The sequence below is a fragment of the Amphiura filiformis genome, chromosome 10, assembly GCF_039555335.1.
Source record: "Amphiura filiformis chromosome 10, Afil_fr2py, whole genome shotgun sequence".
Lineage (NCBI taxonomy): Eukaryota > Metazoa > Echinodermata > Ophiuroidea > Amphilepidida > Amphiuridae > Amphiura > Amphiura filiformis.
The window spans coordinates 36605924-36631625 of record NC_092637.1 but is presented as its reverse complement, the minus strand read 5'-3'; the positions used below and the strand labels follow the sequence as shown (position 1 = coordinate 36631625).

At 36.5% G+C, this 25702-nt stretch overlaps 1 protein-coding gene, 1 long non-coding RNA gene and 1 other non-coding gene across 3 annotated transcripts in view; 2 read left to right on the top strand and 1 right to left on the bottom strand.

Moving 5' to 3' along the window:
• The window catches only part of LOC140162195 (uncharacterized), a 367488-nt gene that overhangs the window by 47403 nt on the left and 294383 nt on the right, over window positions 1-25702 (bottom strand). The gene's annotated exons all lie outside the window — the stretch shown is intronic.
• Trnaa-cgc (transfer RNA alanine (anticodon CGC)) lies at window positions 2477-2549 on the top strand. Its single transcript has one exon. It is a non-coding gene; the product is annotated as a tRNA-Ala (tRNA).
• On the top strand, window positions 19779-22091 carry LOC140162194 (uncharacterized). The gene is made up of 3 exons (XM_072185458.1): window positions 19779-20120; window positions 20908-21143; window positions 21281-22091. The coding sequence occupies exons 1-3, from the start codon at window positions 19927-19929 to the stop codon at window positions 22081-22083; spliced, it is 1233 nt and encodes a 410-aa protein (XP_072041559.1). The 5' UTR covers window positions 19779-19926; the 3' UTR covers window positions 22084-22091.

The window sequence follows — 25702 nt, the reverse complement described above, 5'->3', positions numbered from 1 at the left end:
TATTGCGGATGGTGTACAGGCCACAATGGGAGTGACCCCTACCGGGCAACCGCCATACTTCAATATGCTTGGTTCTAGAGTTCTGATGATTTGTAGTATCCATTTTCTTAAATGTTATTTTTGTTGGCCCCTGCACTATATTTGTGCCTTGATCTCAATTACAAATTTGCCGGCTTGGGCCCTAAACCAGATATCACACATTGTTACAAAACATTCCAGCAACCTGTTATTTCAATTACTTGTCTTTATGAATATACCAAAGTGAAGTCAAATAGGCCTATACAGCATCTAACTCAATTCATACAAAATCTCAGTTTTGTTAGGCATTGAGTGTTAATGCTGTGCTGACCTTTCAATTAATATTAATTAACAACATTAACAACATTGAAGACAAACCTGCAGTGACAAAAGCATTAAACGGAGACGAATATAACTATTCGTCTCAGATGTGACATGTTTTCATTCAAAGATTATTTATTCTATACTTCTCTTAATGAGTTAAGTGCTTTCAGTGATCCCAGCGAAAGTGCAAAGAAATTAAATTGTTTATAAATTACGGTATCTAAAAGTGAAGGATAAGTAATAAAATAGTCAGTTAGCACATCTATGACAATGCAAAGGTACCAAAATCTGAATTTTGATGACTCACATTACGATCGTCCAAATGAGCAAATCGCCGAATGGGCCTTTAAAACCTGTTACCTTTAAATCAGTGGCTCCGGAACCGAGGCAAATCCAGCATGTTTCCTTTAATCACTGCGTTGTCTTTTTTTAAAGACGTTTCTTGTTATCTTTTATCATCTTCACTGAGAAATACAGCCATTATCAAACAATATTGGCCAAAAAAATGTGCACTTTTCTATAATTATAGGCTTTTTATGCATCACTTTTGGTTTCAGACATCTTTCACTTCAAGCAAATGAATCAAAATGGTCTATATGTCTATATATTTTTTTTACTTTTATCTAAATAACTTAAGTTAAGATGTTCATGAATTAATTTTTATACATTTCAAAAATGTTTTATGGTTCAGTGAGAAATATAGCTATTTATGAAATTTTATACATAAACAAAAGTTGCACTTTTCTAAATTGGCTTTTGTATGCATTAACAAGCGTAAATTTAAGAATTTTTTTTCATTGTAATTAAATATATTAGGACGAACAACTGTAACTATTGATAAATCTTTTGTTCATTGATTAATTTAACCAATGGACCAACAGATTTTTGGTTAAATGTTTTATACTGGATGCCAATACACTTATTCCATTGGTCATTTCTTGAATGGTTCAAAAATCATGTATATGGGTGGACAACACCACCTTAAAGGACTTTGCAGCAAATCCTGCACCATGCGGGTAACCAGCTTGATTAAGGGTAGACGAGGTATTGTTGGTCGAAGCAACCTAAAAATCGATTTTCATTATCTAGATCAATATATTATTGAAAAATAACACCTTGATGTTTTGCAAAAGTTCATTCTACAAATCGTATACTTTGAAAACTTGCTTAATTTATTGTTGTTAATGAGTTATGTACGTTTTACAAAAGTGTTGTTGTTTCAGCCCTCTTTACAACGTAACTAAAGAACCGCAGCACCTATAAAAGTATATCTGTGATATTTTAATTCTTCTACACGCTCGCTATGAATATGAATTAGTTAGTAATTAGTAATATTCCATGATACATCGGTTTATTATTGATTGATTGATTGTTGATAACTTGAAAACTTGATTGATTGATCGATTGATAGTCATTTCACATTATATTCCTAGTTTACAGGCCCCTATGGAACGTCTATTAATTTTGAATAGCATTAGCAATAGCATTAGATAAATAGGCCTTTTAGTATTGATTTATCTATTCAGCAATTCTATTCTATCAAACTTCTCATAGCTAATTGTCAGTTGGCTCAGTGGTAACGCACTAGGTTTTACAACACGGAGGTCCCGGGTTCGATTCCCAGCTCTGCCTATTTTAAAAAGGCTGAGAAAAAAAAAAAGAAATTTCTGGACTGCAAACTTATTTGGCGCCCGATCTGAGCTGGTCCTTTTCTGGTGGCTGTGTCTGTTACAGGCACACTCTCTTTGGAATCCAAACCAGGTTCACGCTCATTGCACCTCCCTTAATGCAACTAATAACACTACTGGAGATATTTTGGTGGCTGTCTCATCATATATCACGGAACAGAAGAAGAACTAAATACAGGGATTAACTATCTTTACGTAATTCTTCTTTCCCCTGTATATTGATATATTAAGAATAACCATTAAGTTAATTTATGAATGTTTCTATGTTACAGTGAATGATGCGTAAGCCATTTTCCTTGTTTATTTGATTATATTAGGCTGGCGGGTAAACATCATTAATTGATCTCGTACACTGGTATGTAATTTGTGTTGTTTGTACTGTTTACTCTGACTGCTCATATTCATAAGTAAGGCCTACTAGACTTGAATCATGTTAATCAGGGACAGTCTGTGTAGCTCAGTGGTTAGAGCGCTCGCCCCGCAAGCGAGAGGTTCGGGGTTCAAGTCCCCGTACAGGCAGGTACGTCCGGATGCAGATCAACTGTGCCACATGTGTACAAAAGTCAGACATACCAAGGCCAGAACCCTTGGGTTATGGGAATGTATGTAAGCATCCTCTGATATTGAATAAAAACTTATTGTAAAACTTTTTGTACTGGTATATTTTACCAGGGACCATACACGGTCCCTGGTTTAACCAGATAGTAAAACTCAAGTAATACTTTTTGTACTGGTATGTTTTACCAGGGACCATACACGATCCCTGGTTTTACCGGTTACCAGAAAGTGCCTTGTTTTTATATTTGAATAATTCAGTTAGAATGACATTTACATATAGATGACTATAACTTTTACTGGTATGTTTTACCAGAAACTTATTATTTTGTTTCTAAAGTTGACTAAAGTTAAAATGTCTTCTGTAAAAAAACGTTACAAACATAAGACACGCGGGCCGAGAGGGGGTAAACTATTTTTGGCAGGCTTGCAATTTTTTTGCGAGCGGTTTGGAAATTTTACCCCGGGTGGGGGGTTTATAATTATTGCACAGCCCCTAAGATTTGTTGTGCACTGCAAAAGCAAAAACTGCAGAATACATGATGCGTCTGACAGTGTTTAGAATGTGTTCTAGATGTGTTCCAAGTCCGGGTTATTATCAGGAGACTAGAACACATCCAGAACACGTTGTCCTATGATGGCTATTTTGGGAACACTTTCTGAACATAGTATATAAGTATACTAGTATATAATATATATTAACTTAAGGGATCTGGAATGAGCGTTTTAAGCATTTCGACAGTATTTTTTATGGGACATGAGAGCACATCAGACATATCGATGTCCAACTGTCCACTGTTCAAACATTCATACCCCATCCCTAAAGCACAACTTGTTCTAAGAATAATTTAAACAATTTGTCAAAGAAATTGCATATAATAAACATCTTAACTAGACCACCATTTTCTTTATTTTGTAATGTGACTTTTTTCTGCCATAACTAAATAGATACATAAAGTATATAAACTTTGAAAGTGCATAAGAACTCGCTATTTTCTAACCTAGTTACAGCTCGATGATGTCAACTTTAACGGAATTATAATGTTAATCAAAATGCAAAAATGCATTAAAACTGTGCAACGCTGCACACAGGTGCCTATAAATTCATAAGATTATAATCTCTGTAAAATATTAAACAGAAAAGAAAATGTTGATTGGATTTATTTCAAAGGGTATGTTTTAATTGAATCATCATTTTTTAACCTAGTTGCAGCTCGACGAAAGTACTACACATACAATCTGTGCAAAGTTGTATAGAATACACATAGATGCCTACAATTTCATACAATTCGTTCAGTATAATGTAAAAGACTCAAAATGGGATAAGATTTATGTATCTTTCGCAACATTAGTGACGCAAAGGTGTACACATAAGATATCTGCAAATTGAAACATTCCGCAACGTTGCATAAACGTTTTATTACAAAAGATTAAACACATTACTCATAAACTTCTGCAAATAGTATCATTCCATGATCATAACTTGATGATCTTGTTTTATATTATGTTTCCATCTGAAGTAGAGAATTGTTGACGCACATTTTTTTGATGGATTGAAGCAAAAAACAAAAAAACAAAAAAAAAAAAAAACAAACAAACGAAAACAAAGACACAAACAAACAAAAACTCAAACCAAACAAACAAACAAAAAAGTTATGTGCTAGCAACCTAAAATCAATTAACAATTTTTCTCTTAAGCAGTGTAACAAAATAGTATATTGTTCACCAAATTTTGTTCACCCAATCCTTCCTTCTACCGACGGCCTTACATGAAACGACGGATGGGGGGGGGCACCGGCCCCCTGATCCCCAATGGCTACGCCACTCACATTTCTGAGTTTTCCCAAGCGATTTTCAACAAAAAGCCAAGCAATACCACTGATTTTGACCGTTTACAGCTCCGAATTACCAAATTTTTCCGGTACGCTGTCGGCTCTCAAAGACCCACCACCTCAAAATTCAGGAAGAGCATACTTTGATGATGTATGGACTTTCCCACATGAACGTACACGCAACATGCTCATTGACCTCGAATTGCTGAGCCCCAATAACTTGGTAGTTACAAGTCATACGCGCACAAAAGTATATTTTATGGTATTTTAAATCTAACCCCCTGTTCGATCAATGTTATATAGGCACTTTGAAGTCCTTTTTGCCCGGGGACCACTCAAATATGACAGTGTACGCATGCATGACCAAATTATTTTCAAACACCCCCTAAACGAGTTTTACCCTACCAGCAAATGAAGCCCCTTAATAAGTTCATGTAATATAGAATTTACCCCCTAATGAGTTTTTGGCTAGTAAAAATGCAACATTTTTGTACTCGTAATTTACCAAAAATTTGAAAAGGTACCCTAAACAAGTTGTTCAGTTTCAGAAAACTACCCTTATTCTTGAAAATCAGTGTTTTTTAGACCCTAAATGCGTCACTCGCGTAACTTGCCTTGCCTTAAAAAAACACCCCTTTTTACTTGTTTTTTTGGTCACGCATGCGTACAAAGAATTTATGTGAGTGCCCCCCCCCGGGCCTTTTTTGAGAGTAGGGTTTTTTAAACCCCGATGAAATGGCAGACATCGATTTAAGCGTACCCGAATTAACACAAATAATATTTTACGCAAACTAAATGAGTATTATATTTCCCAAATAGACCCAGTCTATGATATCCATTTCATGTGCGCTACAAGATCAAAAAGCCTGGGGTGGATTATAATTCCATTAACTTTAGAATTATAAACCACCACCTGCACAATAATTCGAAGAAAAGAGAGACACACGCTACATGTTATCTATATATCCACTCCACCGTCTATAAGCTTCATCATTCTCTATTGGAACCACGTTGACATCGTTACAACCGCTTCCACCGGGGACCCAAATCATGACAGCAATCGGTTTCGTTCTCTTGGCTTTGACTTCCGCAGCCGTTCTGTTCTCACAGTCTAACTCCATAGAAAATGAGGTAATTATTTTGTTTTTGTTTGCTCGTTTGTTTTTTGTTTTTTTTTTTTTTAAAGGTGGACATGTTTGTCCCCAGTCATCAGGGTCGTCAATTAGTTAGTTACTACCATAGTAAGGAGATGGTAAGCCAGTAACATTCCAGAGTGTTCCACATACTTTTACTTACTTGGTTAACTCCAGTAAACCTTTTTAGATTTTAAAACATCTTACAGCTATGTAAAGTAATGTTTATTGAACACAAAACATGACAGACAGCCCAGCAAACACACAAACGTTTTTAAAACGTTTTAAACAAGTTATATTTTGGGTTTTGGTTTAGGTAAAAACGTTTTGAGGTCATGAAAACGTTTTAAAACGTTTTTTTAATGAAAACACACTACAACAATATTTTAAAAATGTTTAGCGGAATGTCATGTAAACTATTTTTGCAAACATTTTTGGCCAATATTTTGTCAACACTTAAATAATGTTAAAATATTTGCACCCATGCAGCAAACAGAAATGTTCTTAAAATGTTTTTTACAAAACATTTTAATGAAATTTAAATGTCGGGTTAAATAAAGGTCGTGAAAACATTTTAAAAACGTTATTGTAAATATTTTGGGCAAAATGTTTTTGTAAAATATTTTTTCAACTCCAAAATAACATTTTGTTTAGAATGATTTGTACCAAGTTTTCAAAAATGTTTTTGGAATGTTATTAAAACGTTTTTATACCCTTTATATTACCCGACATTTACATGTTTTCTGTAAAACATTTGTGTTTGCTGTGCAGTAAATTACCAACAAATGTTAATTAATGTCATGAAAACGTTTTATACCATTAATGTACCCTTTATATAACCCGACATTTAAACGTTTTCTGACAACCATTTGCGTTGTGTTTGCTGGGAGGGTGTCCCAATAAAACGCAATCCAACTTAAACTGCATTGTCTTTGAATTGGTTTGACGCAAAAGTGGTTTATTTGGCATCTTGCGTCGTAGAGATTTCGGTAAAATTAGTTGTGTTATTGATCAGATGACTGAATCCCTTTGTTCTGTTCTAAAACGACTTTATACAATTGACCCATTAGGGAGAATGAATTTGGAGAAAACCTTCTGATAATTACAAACACTCGCTGAGCAGTAAGACCTTCCCTCTAAGCTTTTAATCCGATAAGCTGATTATCTATTTGTTTTCATGAATTGGAAGACATTCTTTGATGTATTACTGGGCTCAATCATCTGAAATTACTGGAGCGTGAGCCACCTAGGCTGGTGGCTCAGCATAGTATTTTATTAACAGAAGGTTTTCTCCAAATTCATTTCCTAATGCATATCTTCTCTTGTAGACCACCGATTTTTATTGAAATAAAGCTTATGATGTAGCTTACAAAATTACAATAGCTTACTGACGACCAATTAAAATTCAATACAATCAATAAGTGACATGTTTGCTTAATACTATTGTCTATATTGTATAATTGTTTTTGTTGCAACCTTTATACTTCATGTTCAACATCTTTTTTGTTACTGCGAGGACGGTCAATAATATGGTGTACCAGGTGTTGCTCGCATCACGCAAACTTATCGTACGTGTTGCGTCCAACTGCAAGTATGCCGTAATAAGTTGAAAGAGGTATTTTGATGGACCAAATCTGGAAAATGTTGTGTTTTGGCAAATGATCAAATTTTTTCAAATAACTGGAAACTTGAAATATTTTGTTTGTGCAGATAAACAAATATAATAGGGTCGATTTGACACCCAATATGTAATCAAACATCAGATTTACCAGATTTTAATTACATTTAGTATTAAATAAATTATAATTCAATTTTACAACGGCAAGCGGAATGTTTGGTGTTCAAGTACCCGTACTCAGGCAGGTATGACCGGTTTTTTTTTCTCTGGTTTATCTGCCAATGCATATTATGGTTCCATTGTAATTTCATGTTAAATTGCAGTAATGTGCGACGCGTTCTTCTTTCCCCTGAGTTATGACAAATAAAATAAATAAATGACTTCCGAGACACCCTCTATCTTTGTTTTTCTCACTTTATTTTTCATTTTCAGGAGTTTGAACAGAAATGGGGTGTCAAAAATGTAGTACCTGATGTATTAGGTATGTTTACTAGAGTAAATGATACACCGTAATAAAAAAAAACAATATACGCATACTAAAGTAAGGGCAACTCAACTAACAAAAACATTCTAATATCTCGCTCCCTCGTTATCGCTCTCCTCCTCTATCACTACTTCGCCCATCCCTCCCTCCTCTTTCCATCTCCCTCTCCTCTATCTCTCCCCTCTCTCCTCTCTCTCTTCTCACCATATCAATCAAATTGTAATAACATGCACAGGTTTAGAGTTGCGGGTTAAATAAGTGAGGACTTTCTTAATGTGTTGTGTTTATTTTGAATGTGTGTGAATGATAGGTGACGGCGAAGACGTGAAAAGACAGGCAACTGGTACGATAGTGCATTTCACCCAGGCTGAGAAGGATGCTATATTAAACAGACATAATGAGTTAAGGGCCAGGTTTCACCACCAGCACAAGATATGAAGTACATGGTAAATATTTACTTTACTTTGTTTAGTTCAACTTGTCTTGTTTGTTTATTCACTTGTTTACCTCGAATCGTTCAACTCTCTAACTAACATCGCTGATGCTGTAAGCGAACAATGCACATACTATTATGAATAGGGCCTTATGCAGACTGTGTCACCAAAATTATTATACATTCGGATTTTTTTTACAACTAAATACATCTTGGCGTAAAATAAGTGATGCGTCGGCTGTACAAGGAATTTTATTCGGTGTGATTGGGAGATATTACTGTGCACCAAATTTAATATACCATGTCGTTTTTCACTTGGTTCAGTCTGTGTGTTTTGAGCCGAGTCTACTACATGTATACCTATACCGAACAGCCAGTTTGAGCAAGAGACATAGTCATGATAGTGGAAATGTTGAAATTGTTGCCATAAAAGTTGTAATTATTTTTATGCATGTACGTTGTCTCAATTCCCTATTTTGATTTAGCATAACCACAATCACACTCGTTGATTCCTGCCATCCCACTTGCCTTTTAAGGGGCCTTAAAAGGCCCCGATTCTGCCATATTACTTTATTGAAAGTTGTATGGTGCCACGGGCGTTACGGGATCACACCACTAAATCAAGTTCCTATTCTTTTGTGTGTCAAAAGGTACCCAAGAAATCGTCATTTTCTCATGGTTATAGCGTCATTTTCCAAAAGTTTATGATATACCGTAAAACCCCGTCTACAAGCATATAGAGTGCTTCTAATGAAAGCTACATTAATCCAGGCGCCATTATGGAGTTTGAGCAAATAAATTACGGATCCAAGCATATACAAACAAGTATTATTTTAAGACCAATCTATTGCATTGGTATATTTACGCTTGCTTCGAATTAATTTAGCTTTCATAAAAAACACTATATATGCTTGTAGACGGGGTTTTACGGTATTGTACCCTAGAACCAGCATTGTTTTGGTAGTTGAGCGGCTCGATTTTTCGCAGTGGTGCATCGGATATGATGTAAACCATACCAAACTCTACAGCTCAGCGACTTTATGTTGTGACATCAGTTGGTCCATGGAACCAAAAAAACCTTCATGAAATTCAGAATTGTAGTATTTTCATCTTTTTATGTTCAGATGATGAGAAAAACATCCCCAGAGCACAACTATTACCAAAAAATTGGCATATCAGCCTTCATTTCAAACTTTTCTTTCCAATTTAATGTACCCGGTATTGACAGCGAATGGAAACACTGGTTCTTATTTCTCCACTCAGATAGGGTTGGACCCGATTTAATGGTGTGATCTCTTACCCTGAAGTGGATGTACCCTATGTAATCGGTGACTGTGGCCCACAGTCTGTGGGCAAAGGAATATAAAAATTGCACCCTAGCTTTAAGATAATAGTGTACCATATGACTTCACTACCTGCCCGAATGAATTCACCGTTATTGTATGAATCTATTTTCATTTGTCTTCGTTTCAAATTATCTAGTATTGGGATGACAACGAGGCTAATGAGGCTGAACAATGGGCGGCAGCTTGTACAGCTGGACACAATCGAGGCGGCCAAAATATGTGGGGCCATAGTGGAAGCTTGGGCTCACCTCCGGGTGGCGTTCGTGCAACTAATGGTTGGCACTTTGAATACAATTGGTATAATCATGACGCAAATAGTTGCTCGGCGATATGTGGTCACTACACTCAAGTAAGTCAATGATACTATATAGTTCTGGTACTATAAAACGGTATTTTAATTTGAAAAGTATAAGGGTTTTACCCTTCCAGCTTAAGATTAAAGACACTCTCAGTGATACGCTAAATTAGAAAAAAAATCGCATTTTTGCAAAGAGTATAACTTATTCTACCATACCCTAATAAAGGTAAGCGGGAACATTAAGATGCGATTTCCAAACGACGTAATTGTACGACGGTCTCTCTATTCAAAATCACAATAATTAGGCATTAATAATGAAGATCCTGCACGTACGAACAACGTAGAAAATGCACAATAATGGTTGTTTCTACATATTAAAGACAGTGAAGAGTATTGAATTAACGAAGGAAAGTCTTACTTGTTCAGTATGCTTCGACTATATTTATAAATACGTATTTCTATATACGCACGTACCCACCTCCGCGCTGCCATAACAGCTTGTAGGCAGCTGGTCTCGAAATGACCTTCTACATAGCGGGTGTTCTTCCTGTACCTTTGAACGCAAAGGTGGTAAACAACTCGAGACTGTGCATCAAAATTGTCTTTTTAATTCAACTTCCTCTTCAATGGCATGAGGATTTAGTCACGCTTGTGTGAAAATTTGACTTCATACATGTCTTCATACTTAAAGATTGTTCATTGAAATGCGTGTGCGATCGGCCATATAATTATAAAAAGAGATTGCGATTTGCCTCTTTTAAAAAATACAAACGCAGGGCGAACGTTGAAATTGACATTTATGTATGGCGCCACGAAGCGACGGCACATGCAACGCGGCTAATTTATACCACGAAAAAAAAAACATTTTGAAAATAAAATGATATGCATGTAGTGGTCCTTAATCTACCGACATATTAGGTTTTTTTTGCAATAGTAACATTTTGGAATCACTGATAAACAATTCGTCGGCTTCATTCCATGAAATGAGATGTGCCCGCTTTAAGGGTAGACGAGGTATTGTTGGTCGAAGCAACCTAAAAATCGATTTTCATTATCTAGATCAATATATTAGTGAAAATTAACACCTTGATGTTTTGCAAAAGTTCATTCTACAAATCGTATACTTTGCAAACTTGCTTAATTTATTGTTGTTAATTAGTTATGAACGTTTTACAAAAGTGTTGTTGTTTCAGCCCTCTTTACAACGTAACTCAAGAACCGCAGTACCTATAAAAGTATATCTGTGACATTTTAATTCTTCTACAGGCTTGCTATGAATTGAGCAATGCAATTTTTGCCAAAGCTCACTACCATTCGTAAGATGCTGTGAACTACCAAATCACAACAGTTTAAAATAATTAATAACCTTAAGAAAAGGGACTATAAGGTTAAATACCACTAATTAATGCAGTCTTTTTAGATGCTATGCAAACAAGTAGTTACTCGTCGTATTTCCATGTATCGCCCAGGTCTATTAGTGGTATTTAACCTATGCACAAAAGTGCTCCAATCTCGGGTAAAATGCCATGAATGGAAATATTGACATTTGTAATACATGTTTTTACAAGAAAATTTCTGGAAAGATCAATGATTTTCAGACACCCTGTATGATGACTGTTTCGCTGTTTTTGCTTCAATCTAGGACTATATTTGGAGATTCGTATCTGTAGCCTGTCCTCGCACGATCAGATCAGATTAAAATTTATTTAGGGTTGGTGTTCCGATTTAGGCTGGCAGATTAGTGTTAGAATTGTTGATTAGGGTCTGGTTCACATTAGGATTAGGGTTTTATAGGGCTAGGCTCGTGGATAGGGATAGAGATACGTTTAGGTCCGAGGATTAGATATGGGTTAGACTTATAGATCAAGTTAGGGTTCCGGCTTGAGTTATATAGAGTGAGGCCGGCCATACAGGATGCTGTAGAGGCCCATAGACAACGTGTACCATACTGCAGTTACTATCCGTTTTCCTATACACAATACACAGTGCTCTCACCATTGACGCGCGACCTTTACAAATAGTGTATGTTAGAAGTATATGCATTTGCCTAGTTAACATCACTGTGTGAAAAATAACCGGCCAATATTTAAAGTATTCTCCAAACTTCTAGCAAATATATTTCTCTAACATGACCTAAAATTACAGCTAGGTTAGATGTTCAGAAATAGTCGCACTTTCGTAAAATATGAGTGAGGGCAAGGCATAGCTAGCTCATAGCTAGCCAACTCCCCGTGTTAAATGAATGGAGATTTGACCGAAAATATTGGTAACGGACCGCTCAGTTCTGAAGGATGCCACAAAAAACGGTACAAGCTACATTTAAAGTATTTTATGAAATTCTAGAAAATATAGTTTTGTAACATGTCCTAAATTTTTAGCTAATTTAGGTGTATGGAAATAGTCGCACTTTTGTGTTTTAGGAAGGATATGTAAACGACAGATAAGACCAAAAATATGAAGAAATTATTTCCAAACCGTGTTAAGTCAACAATCATTATGTTGCTCATTTTCAAGAATGCTGGTTAACAAAAAGCAGACCATTGTCTCATTTCGTGAACAAAGGTCCACATACCATTGTTTCCTTGCGTTTCCTTTATAATCGGTTACCCAACTGAAGCTATAATACCAGCTCATTGCGATACCGCACATATAAAACAGACACATGTGCACAACCAGAGAAGATCCGATTTAATCAGTTGAGCTGTTTTCAATGAGTGTTATCTTGGTTTAATAGCTTTTAATGGGGTTTAAGTCCTGCAACGGTCGTGGTGAATTCTACTGTAGACATGACTGCATCATGCACAAAGACTAGATTTTATTTTACACGTGACTATAGCCCTTGCGTGCACCTTAAAGCTTAAGCAAAATGCCTAGCCTAGGCATATACTGTATTTACACGAATATGTACGATATTTAGGGCAAGGAAATCACCAATAAAATGTGAATGTGAGTCTAATTAACAATGTGGCATCTCTATAAGATCATCAACATTGATTTTTCATCATCATTAAGCTTTCAATTTGTATACGCAAGCAAGCGAAGTGTGTTGAATTTAGAAGCCCTGAAATCATAGAAACCAGCCGTAAACTCAATACTAATGCCACAACCCCCCACCCCCACCCCCACCCAACCCGTTACTACCTCAACGGGTTCTAAAAACATACCTTAGTAGTCGAAGAAGATGTACACTTTTTGCCAGGGCAAATACAGTTAAATATTGAGAAATGTAAGCAAACAATAGCTAGAAAAGTCTCCATGACGAATATCAGATCCATAGAATTCAGTGTTTCTATAGGTTAAATACCACTAATTATGTATTACACGGGTTTCAATGGAAAAATGGCTAATTTCGGGTGGAATTTTCTCATATTCAGAACTCTCATAGTAAAATGCCAATAATATTAGGTGAAACTATATGATTTAGATGCCAAATGATCAAAAACTCAACATAGGTTGATCTGAGACTTTTCGTGTTTTAACGCACTGAACCGTAAACACCTTAAAATGGCAGTGCGCCCTCGAAGCTGATAGTTACAATATGCTAGGGCGAATATTTACTAAAAACCGAAGCCGTGCGTATGAATTTTGGTACTATTACAACAAAAATGTTATATAATGAGCTATGCTATGAGGCTATATAACTTGATCAATTTCAAAAACCTATTTTGTTTTGGTTACGAGTCAGGTGAGCTAGTAAGCTGGATGGTTATATCAGAGAGTATATATTCTTGAGAGGGCACTCTATTCACGTGGTTTCTTTTCCAACGCTAAAAGATCACGAATTTTGGTGGTTTGCAAATGAAAAGTGTCCGCACTATCGATTGATTACGTAACTGTTATGAATAATTTATTAGGTTTTTCAATGCAATCGCCTCGACCCATTAATACATATTATCTGTATTATCAAAGTACTTGAAATAGCAATCCGGTGAGTTCACTGAACTACGCCCTAATACTGATGGAGTTTTAATGGCGTTTAATGGCGCTAATCCTCTCCATACACAGATGAACAAATACAATAGATGAAGGTCAACACGTATGACCTCCTATGTGACATGTTATATGTGATGTACAAAAACCTGAATATCATAAAGATCAGTATTCGTTTGTGCATGAACTGCACATTTACGTTGCTAAATATTACTCATTATATACAGGGTGTATCAAAATGATTGGTACCGACGACTTTTCATTTTTGCAGATTTTTTTACTCTGTTTTGTACCAGTTTGGGGTTAATTGTTTACATATTTGAAATTGTAATAGTTTTATCTTCTCTAAGAATTTTAGATCTTAAAGATAGCACATTTTGTTCAGAAGTTACATGATTCTAATGGAATGTAGGTGTTTTACACATTACATCGTAACGCTGGATCCGTAGCGCACAATTTTCAAGCTGTAGCGCTCTATAGTATTACAAATACCTTTCGAGAATGATATTTATATTGAAGATCTTAGAAATTGTTTCCTTGCCTATTTCTTCATTCATGTGTTCTAATCAATATTTATTGGTTGAGAGTAATGTCAAAGCCGTAATACCTTATTGACTTGAATAATTTAGATGGGGTGAAAGACATTTATGTACCTTTTAGGTGCATTGATATTACTAAGTAGATGGTGCATAATGGTTATATAATATGTTGATAATGTCTGATAGGTTAGACCTGATAGAATATTGGAATGGCTTCACTGTATTCCACAGTGCGCTTTCACGAAGCTATGGAGAAGTGCAGAGAAGATTTAGAAGACAGTTTCCAAGAGCAATGAGGATCCCATGCAAACATGTATAACAACAATGTTTAAAAATTTGATATGGGCCGTTACCGAATGGATCCATCCCAGGTGTTATTAAAGTTCATGCAAGATATGGCTTCACCTCACACTGCCATAGTCGTAAGGCAGAGACTTCTGGAACTATCTTTCCAAAAGCATGTGTAAAGCAATTTTATGTTATGTAGACTGACGTGAGATATTGACTAAGAGCATGTATGCAATAAATAGTTCAAGCAGTTAACCTATTCATCTTGTAGTGTGTAAGTAAAACCATGATTACGGCGATCTTCGTTTAATTGACAATAGCCCCCAGATGCATCAACCTTTCATCTTCAGATTATTAGATCAATAAGTTAACATATGCCCCTTTCTATTTATTGTACAAAAACTATATTAATTGGCAATCTTATATTTTTGATATATATTTGAAAATGTCACATGTCTCGGTACCAATCATTTTGATACACCCTGTATAATGACAAATATTGGTATTGTGACAATACGGTATATACATTGTAGGCCTATATGAAAACGACTAATAGATCCTACTATCATGGCATCAGGTCAATGTTCATCATATCCCGTATGTTTCTTAAAATTCATTCATATTTGAGACAAATTGCTGTGCCAATTTTATTGGTGCACAAGTAGATCCGTGTTTTTTTTAATTTTCATTTCCTTTTAATGAAAGAATTAAGGTTTTCCACTGCACGGGGGCCACAAGGGTGATACTAATTTTAATGCTATATTTTCAAAACGAATACGTGCTCCCTGGTTGGCTCTATAGCGATTTCACAGAAAAGGTATTTCTAGTGCAATGCAGCGTCGGACTCTAGCTGAGAGCGTAGCCTAAGTCATTCCGGACTCCAATAAGGGCTCTCCATACACAAATGAACAAACACAAAGGAGGGTAGTCTCCTCCGTGACCAGCTTGATTTCGATGGAGCGGAACCAAATTGGCTGCGGAGGAGACGGGTCATTTTTCCATGCAAATTTTCCAGTGTCAGCCGCCTGGTTATATACTCGATAACAAACAATTATTATGCAAATAAGAAATACATTGACCATGTTGAGCTATTACAATCTTAATAAAAAGTATTCGGATTCCTTTATAAAGATTGTGTGGTCGACGACAAACAAGGTTGGATGTGGTGCAGCGTTTTGCCCCAAAGTTGTAGACAGTTATACGGGTAAGACGCACAGCAATTGGTGGATCGTGATTTGTAATTATTCACCAGGGTAAGTATGTACAATGCGTTGTACACTTAAAGAATTAAGGTACCAGCTATTTCACCCCTGTATATCATAAACAAACAAAGACAAATATTTCATAATTGAAACCAGCAGCCAATAAGAGCATCTTTTAGCTCAAATTTAAGACCTCATGCGTTGAAATGATTAGAACACAAACGTGCTACTTTTGATTTCGTTTCTTTTGCAGGTGTCAGATCACCATTTCTTTTCCTCAAACAATTTCAACAAATGAGGTCATAAATGTAGTTGATCAGCGCCAGGAAGCCGCTCTCACTTTACTTGATTTTTCGGCTGCGTTAGATTTGATTGATCATGACATCATGCTGCAGCGACTGCGTTAGCGCTATGGTATTAAAGGCACTGCGTTTAAATTATGTCATCCTATCTCAAGGGCCGTACTCAGTGCATAGATGTTTACGATGTCACCTCTAATGAATTCTTACTTCATGAGGGTGTACCTCAGGGCTCCGTACTGGGTCCACTCATATTTACCATGTATACTGCCCCACTAGGTGACATCATTTCATCCTATGGGTTGAGTTACATGATTTATGCTGATGACACACAGTTGTATATAGTTCTCGATCCATCCAAGCGTAGTGAGAGTATTGATATAATTGAACGGTGTGTTTCAGATATTAAGGCAAGGGCAGTTACCAATAAGCTAATGCTGAATGATTCAAAAACTTAGGTTATTCATCTGTCATCTCAATTTGTTAAGATCCTGCCACTATCACTACTTACCATTGGTAATGTAGCTATAGATCCATCGACCTCAGCTCGATATATTGGTGTTGTGATTGATAGTGCACTTAAAATCATGTGAAAGCTTTAACAAGATAGGCCTCTTTTGCTATCTACAAGATTGGTAGGATCTGCAAGTATCTTGATAGTACACACGTTTGTCACTTCGTGATTAGACTGCTGCAACAGTCTTCTCTTTGGCCTTCCAAAACATGAGATCGCCAAATTGCAGCGCATTCAGAATTCTGCTGCGCGCCTGGTCTTTCGTGTAAAATATCGTGACCACATGAAGCCAGTTTTATACGATCTCTACTGGCTTCCAACTGAGCAGCGTATCGTGTAGAAGGTGCTTCTGGTTACTTTAAAGGCCTCGCATGATCTAGTCCGTTGTATTTAAAAGAATTGGTTAATATATATCAATCCACCCGTTCACTACGTTCTGCTACACCGAATTTGTTGAGTGTCCCAAAGCGCAACACAAAGTTTTATGGCGAGAGTGCTTTTTGTAATGCAGTTCCAGTCTTGTGGAATTACTTGCCTATACAAATTAGATCTGCAGATTCCATCAATCATTTTAAGAGTACCGTAGAATTTCGTCTACAAGCATATCCCGGAAGTAGGTGGGGCGTCTATGGGCCATAATCCACCATAATCCATCGATTAATCGATTAATTGATTAATTAACCTTTGACCTCTAATTAGCATAATTGCATAATTAACCTTTGACCTCTGATTAGCATAATTAGCTACCGATTATGTGACGTAAGCAAAAAAGTACTTAAGGTCTACGTCATTATAATGATAGATCGAACATGTCAGAACTTGTGGCGGTATAAATGAGTAATAAAAGCGGGGGTCCTTTGTTAATAATAGAAACCGTGCGGTGTGTTCCTTGTCACTCAAACCTGCCTGGGGTTTTCTTTAATTTTTTCTTCATAAAACTAACATTTTATTTATCTTTTTATTTTTTTAAAAGGTTTCATTCTTTTTCTTTACCATTTTTTTTTTAAAAATTCAAATTGCATTTGATTTTATTTATTTCTTTCTTGTCTTATATGTTGAGTTATTCTGACTTATTTCACCCCTTTATATCAAACATGTTTCATTTTTTTCCTACATGTTATGACAGACAAGATCGTTGCATATGTCAGATATCATTAAGTATTTTCCCGTCTATAAACCCTAAATTAGGCTTTTTCAAGATGAGTGGGTCTTCAAATTTACAGACGTGGGTAAGAGCATCTGACTGTATTTCGTTTCTTCAAGTGCGTATTAGGCACTTCTATTTCAACCCCCTCACATATTCCAGACACTCTCTAGAGTCAATGTGTCGACAGTTGAAGTATTAAGTATTGTCACCCCCCAATTTAGGGTTTAATATTATTTTTTCAAAATGGGTGGGGTAGGCCCCTATTCAAACACGCATACAGTTGTAAGAACATAATATCTGTAATTCGTTTCTTCGAGAGCATATTAAGCACTTCCATTTCAACCCACCCATATTCTAGACACTCTCTACGGCCACTGTGTCGTCAGCTGTATTGTCACTTCCATAAACCTATTTAGGGCTTTAATTTTCAATTTTAATTTGGGGTGCTGTAGTCAAATTCACAGACGGTGGCAAGAACATAATGTTTGTAATCCGTTTCTTCGAAAGCATATTAAGCATTGATAAGTGTGTTCTCTTTTTGTTACATATAACCTATACGTCTGCACTTCAAGATTGCTAGTTCAGAATTCAAAGGCGGATACTGTTTGAAGAATATCGTACGCATAAGTACGTTCCATCTCTTGAGACTTTTTATCCGCGGTGTCTCTCAAGACTCTATCATCTGATAACCGGTACCGAGAACTGTCTATCATGCTGACAAGGACAGCTAATGACAGTCGTAAAAATTCAATTGAAATAAATAAATCGAGATACAACCAATACAAGAAAAAAAAACCAAACAAACAGACAAACAAAAAGAAAGGAAATAAATTTAAGAAAGCATACACAAACTTTCAGAATATTAACGATAATACATTAGGCCTACACTAACATATAGGCTACAATTGATAAAAATAAAAAAATAAAAAAAACCAAACCCAAATATAGAACATTACAATATTTGTAGATGCTTTATACGTTAACTTTACTTGTTTTAACATGTTGCGTATATTTAGGAATTACGTCACAATTAACATGTTTTAACATGTCCGAATCGTTTAGATTTTCTTCGATTCAGTGACGTCATTAAGTAGTTTTATTGTTTCGCTATTGTTCTTTACTTTTACTTGTTTCAACATGTTGTATGTATTTAACAATTACGTCACAACTAACAGGTTTTAACATGTCCGAATCGTTTAGATTTTCTCCGATTCAGTGACGTCATTAAGAAGTTTATTGTTTCGCTATTGTTCTTTTTCAAGTACCATTTAAGGGTTTCTTTGTGTTTCGATATTCTTGTCAGAACATGTTTCGAAAAGTATACGAAAATGCTATATAAAGTCGGAAAATATCTGAGATGGTATCATTTCTTATTCGTTATTTATACCACGTTCATCATGGAGAACTTCTACAGCAAAGCTTTACCTAGTACAGACATAGATCTACAAGATTCGTTAGAACTACAAATTATTGATGATCCTCTACACCAAGCTTTTAGCGCTATAGCAGAAGAAGAGAGGCAAAAACAGATAGATGCATTTACAGCGATGATGAGAGAGAAATCACAAAATGGAGCGCCTACAGAAAATAAAGCGCATAAAACCCAGACCAACCGTACCAAACCGTATCAGAAGGACACCAAGAAAGTCAGCCCTGCAGATGCTTCAACATCCGAGGAAGCCAATTGGGAGAAAAAATTTCTTCTCAATTTGGAGAGTGGCCGATACCTGACTGTCTCAAAATGGAAATCAACATATCGAATTCATATTCGTGATTTCTACCAAGACAACTCAGGAGTTATGAGACCTACAAAGCGAGGTGTAGCTCTAAGCATAGATGAATGGAAACAACTTCAGATATTCGCCACGAATGTCAACGAAGCCCTGTGTGGAAATGATACACAGTAAGAACAGTAGAGAACATTCAGAAACTTATTTATTTATTTATTTATTTCAATTGTACATATGTATATATATATATTTTTTTGGTTTATCTCTCATCTACCTGATATGTCAATCACCCTCTTTCAAAAATGATCACGTGGAGACATTGAACATCTTTGACGTCACTGTCCGACAACTATTGTATTCCTGCACTTCAGGTATTGTTACATAGAGCATCAAAGATAGTACAAAAGAAAAAGTACTTCAAAAATGACTTTGACACTATAAAAGCCAATCGAAAACCCTTCTTCATTTATTGCATTGCTTCTGCATCGTTCACGCAGGCCGCATCAACTTCTTTCTAATTAAGTTTCAACGTAAAGTTACATCTCAACATGAATCGGAAAGAAGATGAACTTGTCAACCTGACGGGGGAACCCAAAGATGAACATCAAATTGTGTTTCGCCAGGGGAAGATGAAGTACTATCTCCCACATTCTTGTCCATTAGAAGTTGTTTTATATGTAATGGAGGAATTGGAGAAGGAATATGGGAATATTGTTCAAGAGAAGACCATCATGGACGGCAGGTAAGTTGTTGGATTTTTTTCTTCTGTTGTTTGTTTTAAGAAATGTTTTCGCGTTTATGACTTATAGAAAATGTAAATATGAAAGTTTTACTGTTCTTTTGAACATTTGAATATATTGTAATCCTTCCAAACTAAGTGTTGTTGTTTTCTATAAGTTATATGTCCGAAATATTTTCATGTTCGTGAATTATTGAAAATGTAAAATATAAAAAAAAAAAATGTTGGTTTGAATGTTTGAATATTACTGTATTCTTCAATTGAATAGTCAAATTTATCTTTTTTTTTTTTTTATGTCCGATTTAAATTTTTTTTTTTTTTTTTGAATGCTTGATTATGTTATTGGTGGGTAATATATAGTTATACAGTTTATTTATTTTTTTTTTTTTTGATCTTTCGATATTGAATTTCTTCATAGTTTTTTAATTTTTCTTCAGAGTGAATGTTAGCAATATTTCTCGTTCATAATAATTTACATTGTTCTAGGAGTTTTATATCGTAAACTCGACTAAGAAATACCCCAACTATAGTGTATATTTTGTCATGTGAATGCGTTTAGTTGTAAAAAAAAGTGATTATGTCCACCGTGCGTGCGTGTATACCCTGGGGCTGCTCTATATTTTAAACACGCTTTTTCTTTTGGACGCATTTTATAATAAAATGTTTCAATTTGGTGTATTCAGTTGAATAGTCAAATTCGAATAAAAGAAATACGAATAGAAAAAACAGTTTAATGATTAATGTCCCCGTTTTGTTTGTTCGTTGTGTACGTTTTTGTGTATGCTTACAGTTTCTGGTTCAACACGAAATATTGGTTTTGGGAACTGTCGAAGAAATTGTCCGCCATCTTCCCGCAGTTAGATTCTCGAATTGTGGAAGACCTGGTTAGACCTATGGCAGAAAGACTTCAACGTGTCTTCGGCAGAATACGCAAAGTACCTTACATGAACAGCACACCACCTCGGAGACCTGAGAACTATTTGGGCAGTATGGACTATGTTGAACCGGGACCCTCGAGTGATCTAGGTAAATATAAATATCTATGTTTCAACTTTTTTTTTTTCATGCAGATCTACTTCTTTCACCCGAACTATATACTATTTATTACGATATGAAATATTCAATATCTCATGTATTCATTTGCGTTTATTTTATACTTATAGTGATGGGTACGCCGAAGAAACTTACCAAACTGAAAATCCAACAGCAGCTGGAGGTACGAGGGGAAGGGGCTATGAGTGAAGGGTCGGAAGAGGATGAAAATAGCGTGGTAGACCTATCTGGAGAGGATGAAGAGTGTATGGAGGATCAGCGGGAAAATGAAGAAGACCAATATGAAGGGGGTAAGACAGATTGTGTTGATAGTAATGTTGATAATGCTGATGATGTAGGGGACATTTCATGGCCTAATTGGGATTCACCAAATGATAACGGTGGACACACACCTTCTAAAGATCAAACCAAAATTACCGATTATTTTAAACCACCTCAGGAAGATAAACACAACGAGCGTGTCAAAGAACAAACAAAATTAACCGAGTTTTTCAGAACCCAACACGGAGGTAGACCTTTCGTAACACGATATAGGATGAATCCAAATAATACTCCTCGCTCGAATCCAAATAACAACCCTGGTACGAACTCAAATAATATCTCTGGCACGAAGCCATGTGACATCCCTGGTAGATCCGCTGACTCTGAGGCGGAAAAGCTTAAACGGGCTGATAGGTTAAGTCATAATTCTAAAAAACGTAGCATACCTCCAGCTGAGGAGCCTCCTGCGAAACGTAAGTCACCGGAGGATCCTCCGGAGGACCAAGATAACACGAGCGATGATGGTGATGAGGATACGGATGAGCGTTTTGGGTGGGCCTTGGTTAACGAGAAACGATATAAGCGCTTTGATTCTGCCGAGAGATCGTATCATCTCACTCTAAATCGTGGACATTCAGTTAGGGAGGGGTAGCGACTATGCTTGAGTCGATAGGGGACATTTTGGGGAAATTTTAGACAAACTAAAAACTGTAGAAAAATGTCCCCCCGTGATTATAGTTAGACTTGTAATTCTGTCTCCAGAATTAAGAGCCCCATCGCCATTCCGTACGTATTGGTACAGGATTGGTCCGTGGAGGCAATATTAGAAATGATTGAGAGGGTGTTACAAAGCAACCAAAACTTTTATTTACATCCCGGTGTTACTTTTGTGGTCAATTATGTGCGTAACCCACAGGGAGGGAAGGGGGGAGATGCTAATGTAATCGTAGATAGTGATCTGTATTGTAAGAAGAAGGGCTGTATTATCAGGGTTTTGAACAAGAATGACGAGATGTGTTTTTCCAAGGCAATCATCAAGGCCGTGTATTGTAAGAGTGGTCCTTTGGATCATCCAAATCGGACCTCTATCTTAAATGAATGCAAAATTTTAGACGAACTTGCTCACGAGTTGCACGACAAGGCTGGAGTTCGTCCAGGTAGGGTAAGTTCGGAAGAATTTTCCAAATTCCAGAACGTTTTATCAACAATTCAAGTACGGTTAATAATATATAGCATGCGATATGAGAATTCTGTGATTTTGATTGTCTCAATTTTGTAGAGGACGAGCATGCTGAGTCATGGAAACCAATTTGTTTGTACCACTACGATGACCATTTTAATGTTATTACAAGCATGAAAGCGTTTGTTAACCGGTCATACTTTTGTTACAAGTGTTTGAAGGGTACGACCATAAACATAAGCACAAGTGTGAGGGATTTTGTACTCAGTGTAGGACGTTCACGTGTGATGCCAAAACAACTGATATAAATGAAGACAAGTCTTTATGGAAAAGATGTATAGAGTGTCGTAGGTCGTTTAAAACCGACATATGTTTTCAGGCGCACTTAAAAGAGACGTGTAAAAGTATTTTCTTTTGTACTTCTTGTGAGAGTTTTGTTGACAAAAAACGTTTGCCAAGCGGTCAAAAAGAGCATGCCTGTACCGATTTTTATTGCGTCACTTGTAGATCTTGGGTAGAAGGGTCCCATCAATGTTTTATGTTACCCGTATCTCTACCCGATGATGATGATAATGAGCCCGAACAGAATATTCCCGAGATATATTATTTTTATGATTTTGAATGTGAACAAATTACTGCGGTGCATAGACCAAATTTGGTCGTTGTTCGATGGATATGCACTGATTGTTTAGACATACCAGAAAATGCAGAAAATAGACAGGAAAGAATTGACCAGTGTAAACTTTGTGGTGTTCCCGAAAAAGATCGGGAAATGTCTTTCAAAGGCCCCGATGCAGCAAAGCTTTTGTGTCAGTGGCTCTTTGCACCACAGTCTGATCAGTACAAACTAAACAAACGTGGACAAGTAACAAGCACTCCAAATTTCCAGAACGGTAATTGCTCACAATTCGCAAAGTTACGATCTGTACTTTATTCTGAATTATATGATCAAAAATGGCTGCAGACCCGATACTATCATTAGGAAAGGTGGAAAACTTTTGTACATGACCAAAAATGGTAACTGTATCAGATTTATTGATTCACTCAACTTCCTCCCTATGTCATTATCAAAATTGACTTCAGCCTTTGAACTTCCCGCTCCTAAGGGGCCATTTCCACATTATTTCAACAAACCCCAAAACACAGGGTATGTAGGGCCTATGCCCGACCCTTCATATTACGGCGTCGATCGAATGATGCCTAAAGCTCGTGAAGACTTTCTAAAATGGCACGCTGAACAAGTAAAACAGGGCCACGTGTTTGATTTTGATAAGGAATTATTTGAGTACTGTAGGTTAGACGTTGAAATCTTACAGCAAGCATGCATTAAATTTCGTGAACTGTTCATGAGTCTTACAAGTATGGAGAACTATAAGGGTATAGACCCCTTCAAACACAGTGTAACTTTAGCCTCAGCATGTAATCTGGTATATAGGTCCATATATTTAAAAGAGACACAATAGCTTTGCTTCCTCCACAAGGGTTTCAACCCAAGAAGAGGTATTCAAAGAAAGCGCTACAGTGGTTACATTATGAGAGCGTCAAGAGGGGGTGTCACATACAACATGCGTGTAATGGTGGGGAATTAAAAATAGGAGGGCACTATGTAGATGGGTGGTGCGAATCAACAAAAACAATCTTCGAATATCAGGGGTGCGCGTTCCATGGTTGCAAGTGTATGGGGGCCCAGAGTAAAAATAATATTACTCAGAAAAGCATGTCCTCTTTGTACCAAAGTACTTTGAGAAAAATGAACGAATTAAAATCAATTCCTGGAATTACAGTGATTGAAAAATGGGAATGTGAATTTGATAAGGAGTTACGGGATAAAAAGTCCGACGCACGGGAAATAGTTGCCGAAGCCAGCACAGCGCCTCCACTCGATCCAAGACAGGCTTTCCATGGGGGGAGGTGTAATGCTCTGAAATTATACCATGATGTTAAAGAGGGAGAACAGATCTTTTATTATGATTTTTGCTCATTATATCCTGATATAAACAAATACGCTAGGTATCCTACGGGGGTACCTACAATAATTCACGACAATTTTGACGAATCCATTGACAACTATTTTGGTTTGATTCAGTGTGATGTAGATCCTCCTACAGATTTATACATACCAGTTTTACCTTGCAAACCTCCTAGCGGTAAGTTGACGTTTGCCCTATGCAGAACTTGCGCCGAAACGGAGCAGCAAACTCCCTGCAAACATGGAGACAAATCTAGGTTCTTTAGGGGGGTATGGGTCAGTGAGGAATTGAAGAAGGCAGTTCAGATGGGGTATACTATAATTAAAATCCACGAGGTTTGGCATTTTCAAGAATCTACTCAATATGATACAGAAACAAAAGAGGGTGGACTTTTTTTTTTTTTTTTTGATACTTTACTACAAGTAAAACAAGAAAGTTTTGGGTGGCCAGATGACGTTAAAACAGAGGAGGAGAAAGAAAACTATCTCAAGGAGTACGAGCAACATGAGGGAATAACCTTAGATAAAGATAAAATTAAACCTAATCCAGGGCTTAGGACTGTCTCAAAGTTATGCTTAAACACACTTTGGGGCAAATTTGGTCAGGCCGAAAACATGCCAAAAACTGAATATACAAACTCTCCAGCTAGAATTTTGGAACTTCTAGGCAGTAGCAAATTCGAAGTCAATGACTTAATTTTCCACACTGAACATCTATGCGAGGCTCACTATACCCTCAAAGACGAGTTTGCCGAATCTGCCATAAATACTAATGTAGTAATTGCAGCATTCACTACAGCATGGGCAAGACTTAAACTTTATTCTGTTTTAGAAAAGTTGGGTACAAACACTTTATACTTTGACACAGACAGCGTAGTGTTTGTACATAGGAAGGGGATTACTTACCCCCTTAGGAAATTATTTGGGGAACTCACCAGTGAAATAGATCCTAAAGATGGAAAATATATTCAAACGTTCTTAAGTGGGGGCCGAAAAACTATGCCATGAAATATGATACTGGAAAAACCACAGTTAAGGTGCGCGGGATTACACTGAATCACGATGCTGTCCAGATAGTCAATTTTGACACATTAGATGAAATGTTAAAACCGAATTCTACTT

Excerpts from the sequence above, each read along its gene's own strand:
- LOC140162194 (XM_072185458.1), top strand. The coding sequence starts at position 19,927 with ATGAATCGGAAAGAAGATGAACTTGTCAACCTGACGGGGGAACCCAAA. Across the intron at positions 20,121-20,907 it reads AAGACCATCATGGACGGCAG|TTTCTGGTTCAACACGAAAT; the intron begins GTAAGTTGTTGG and ends GTATGCTTACAG. Across the intron at positions 21,144-21,280 it reads GGGACCCTCGAGTGATCTAG|TGATGGGTACGCCGAAGAAA; the intron begins GTAAATATAAAT and ends TTATACTTATAG.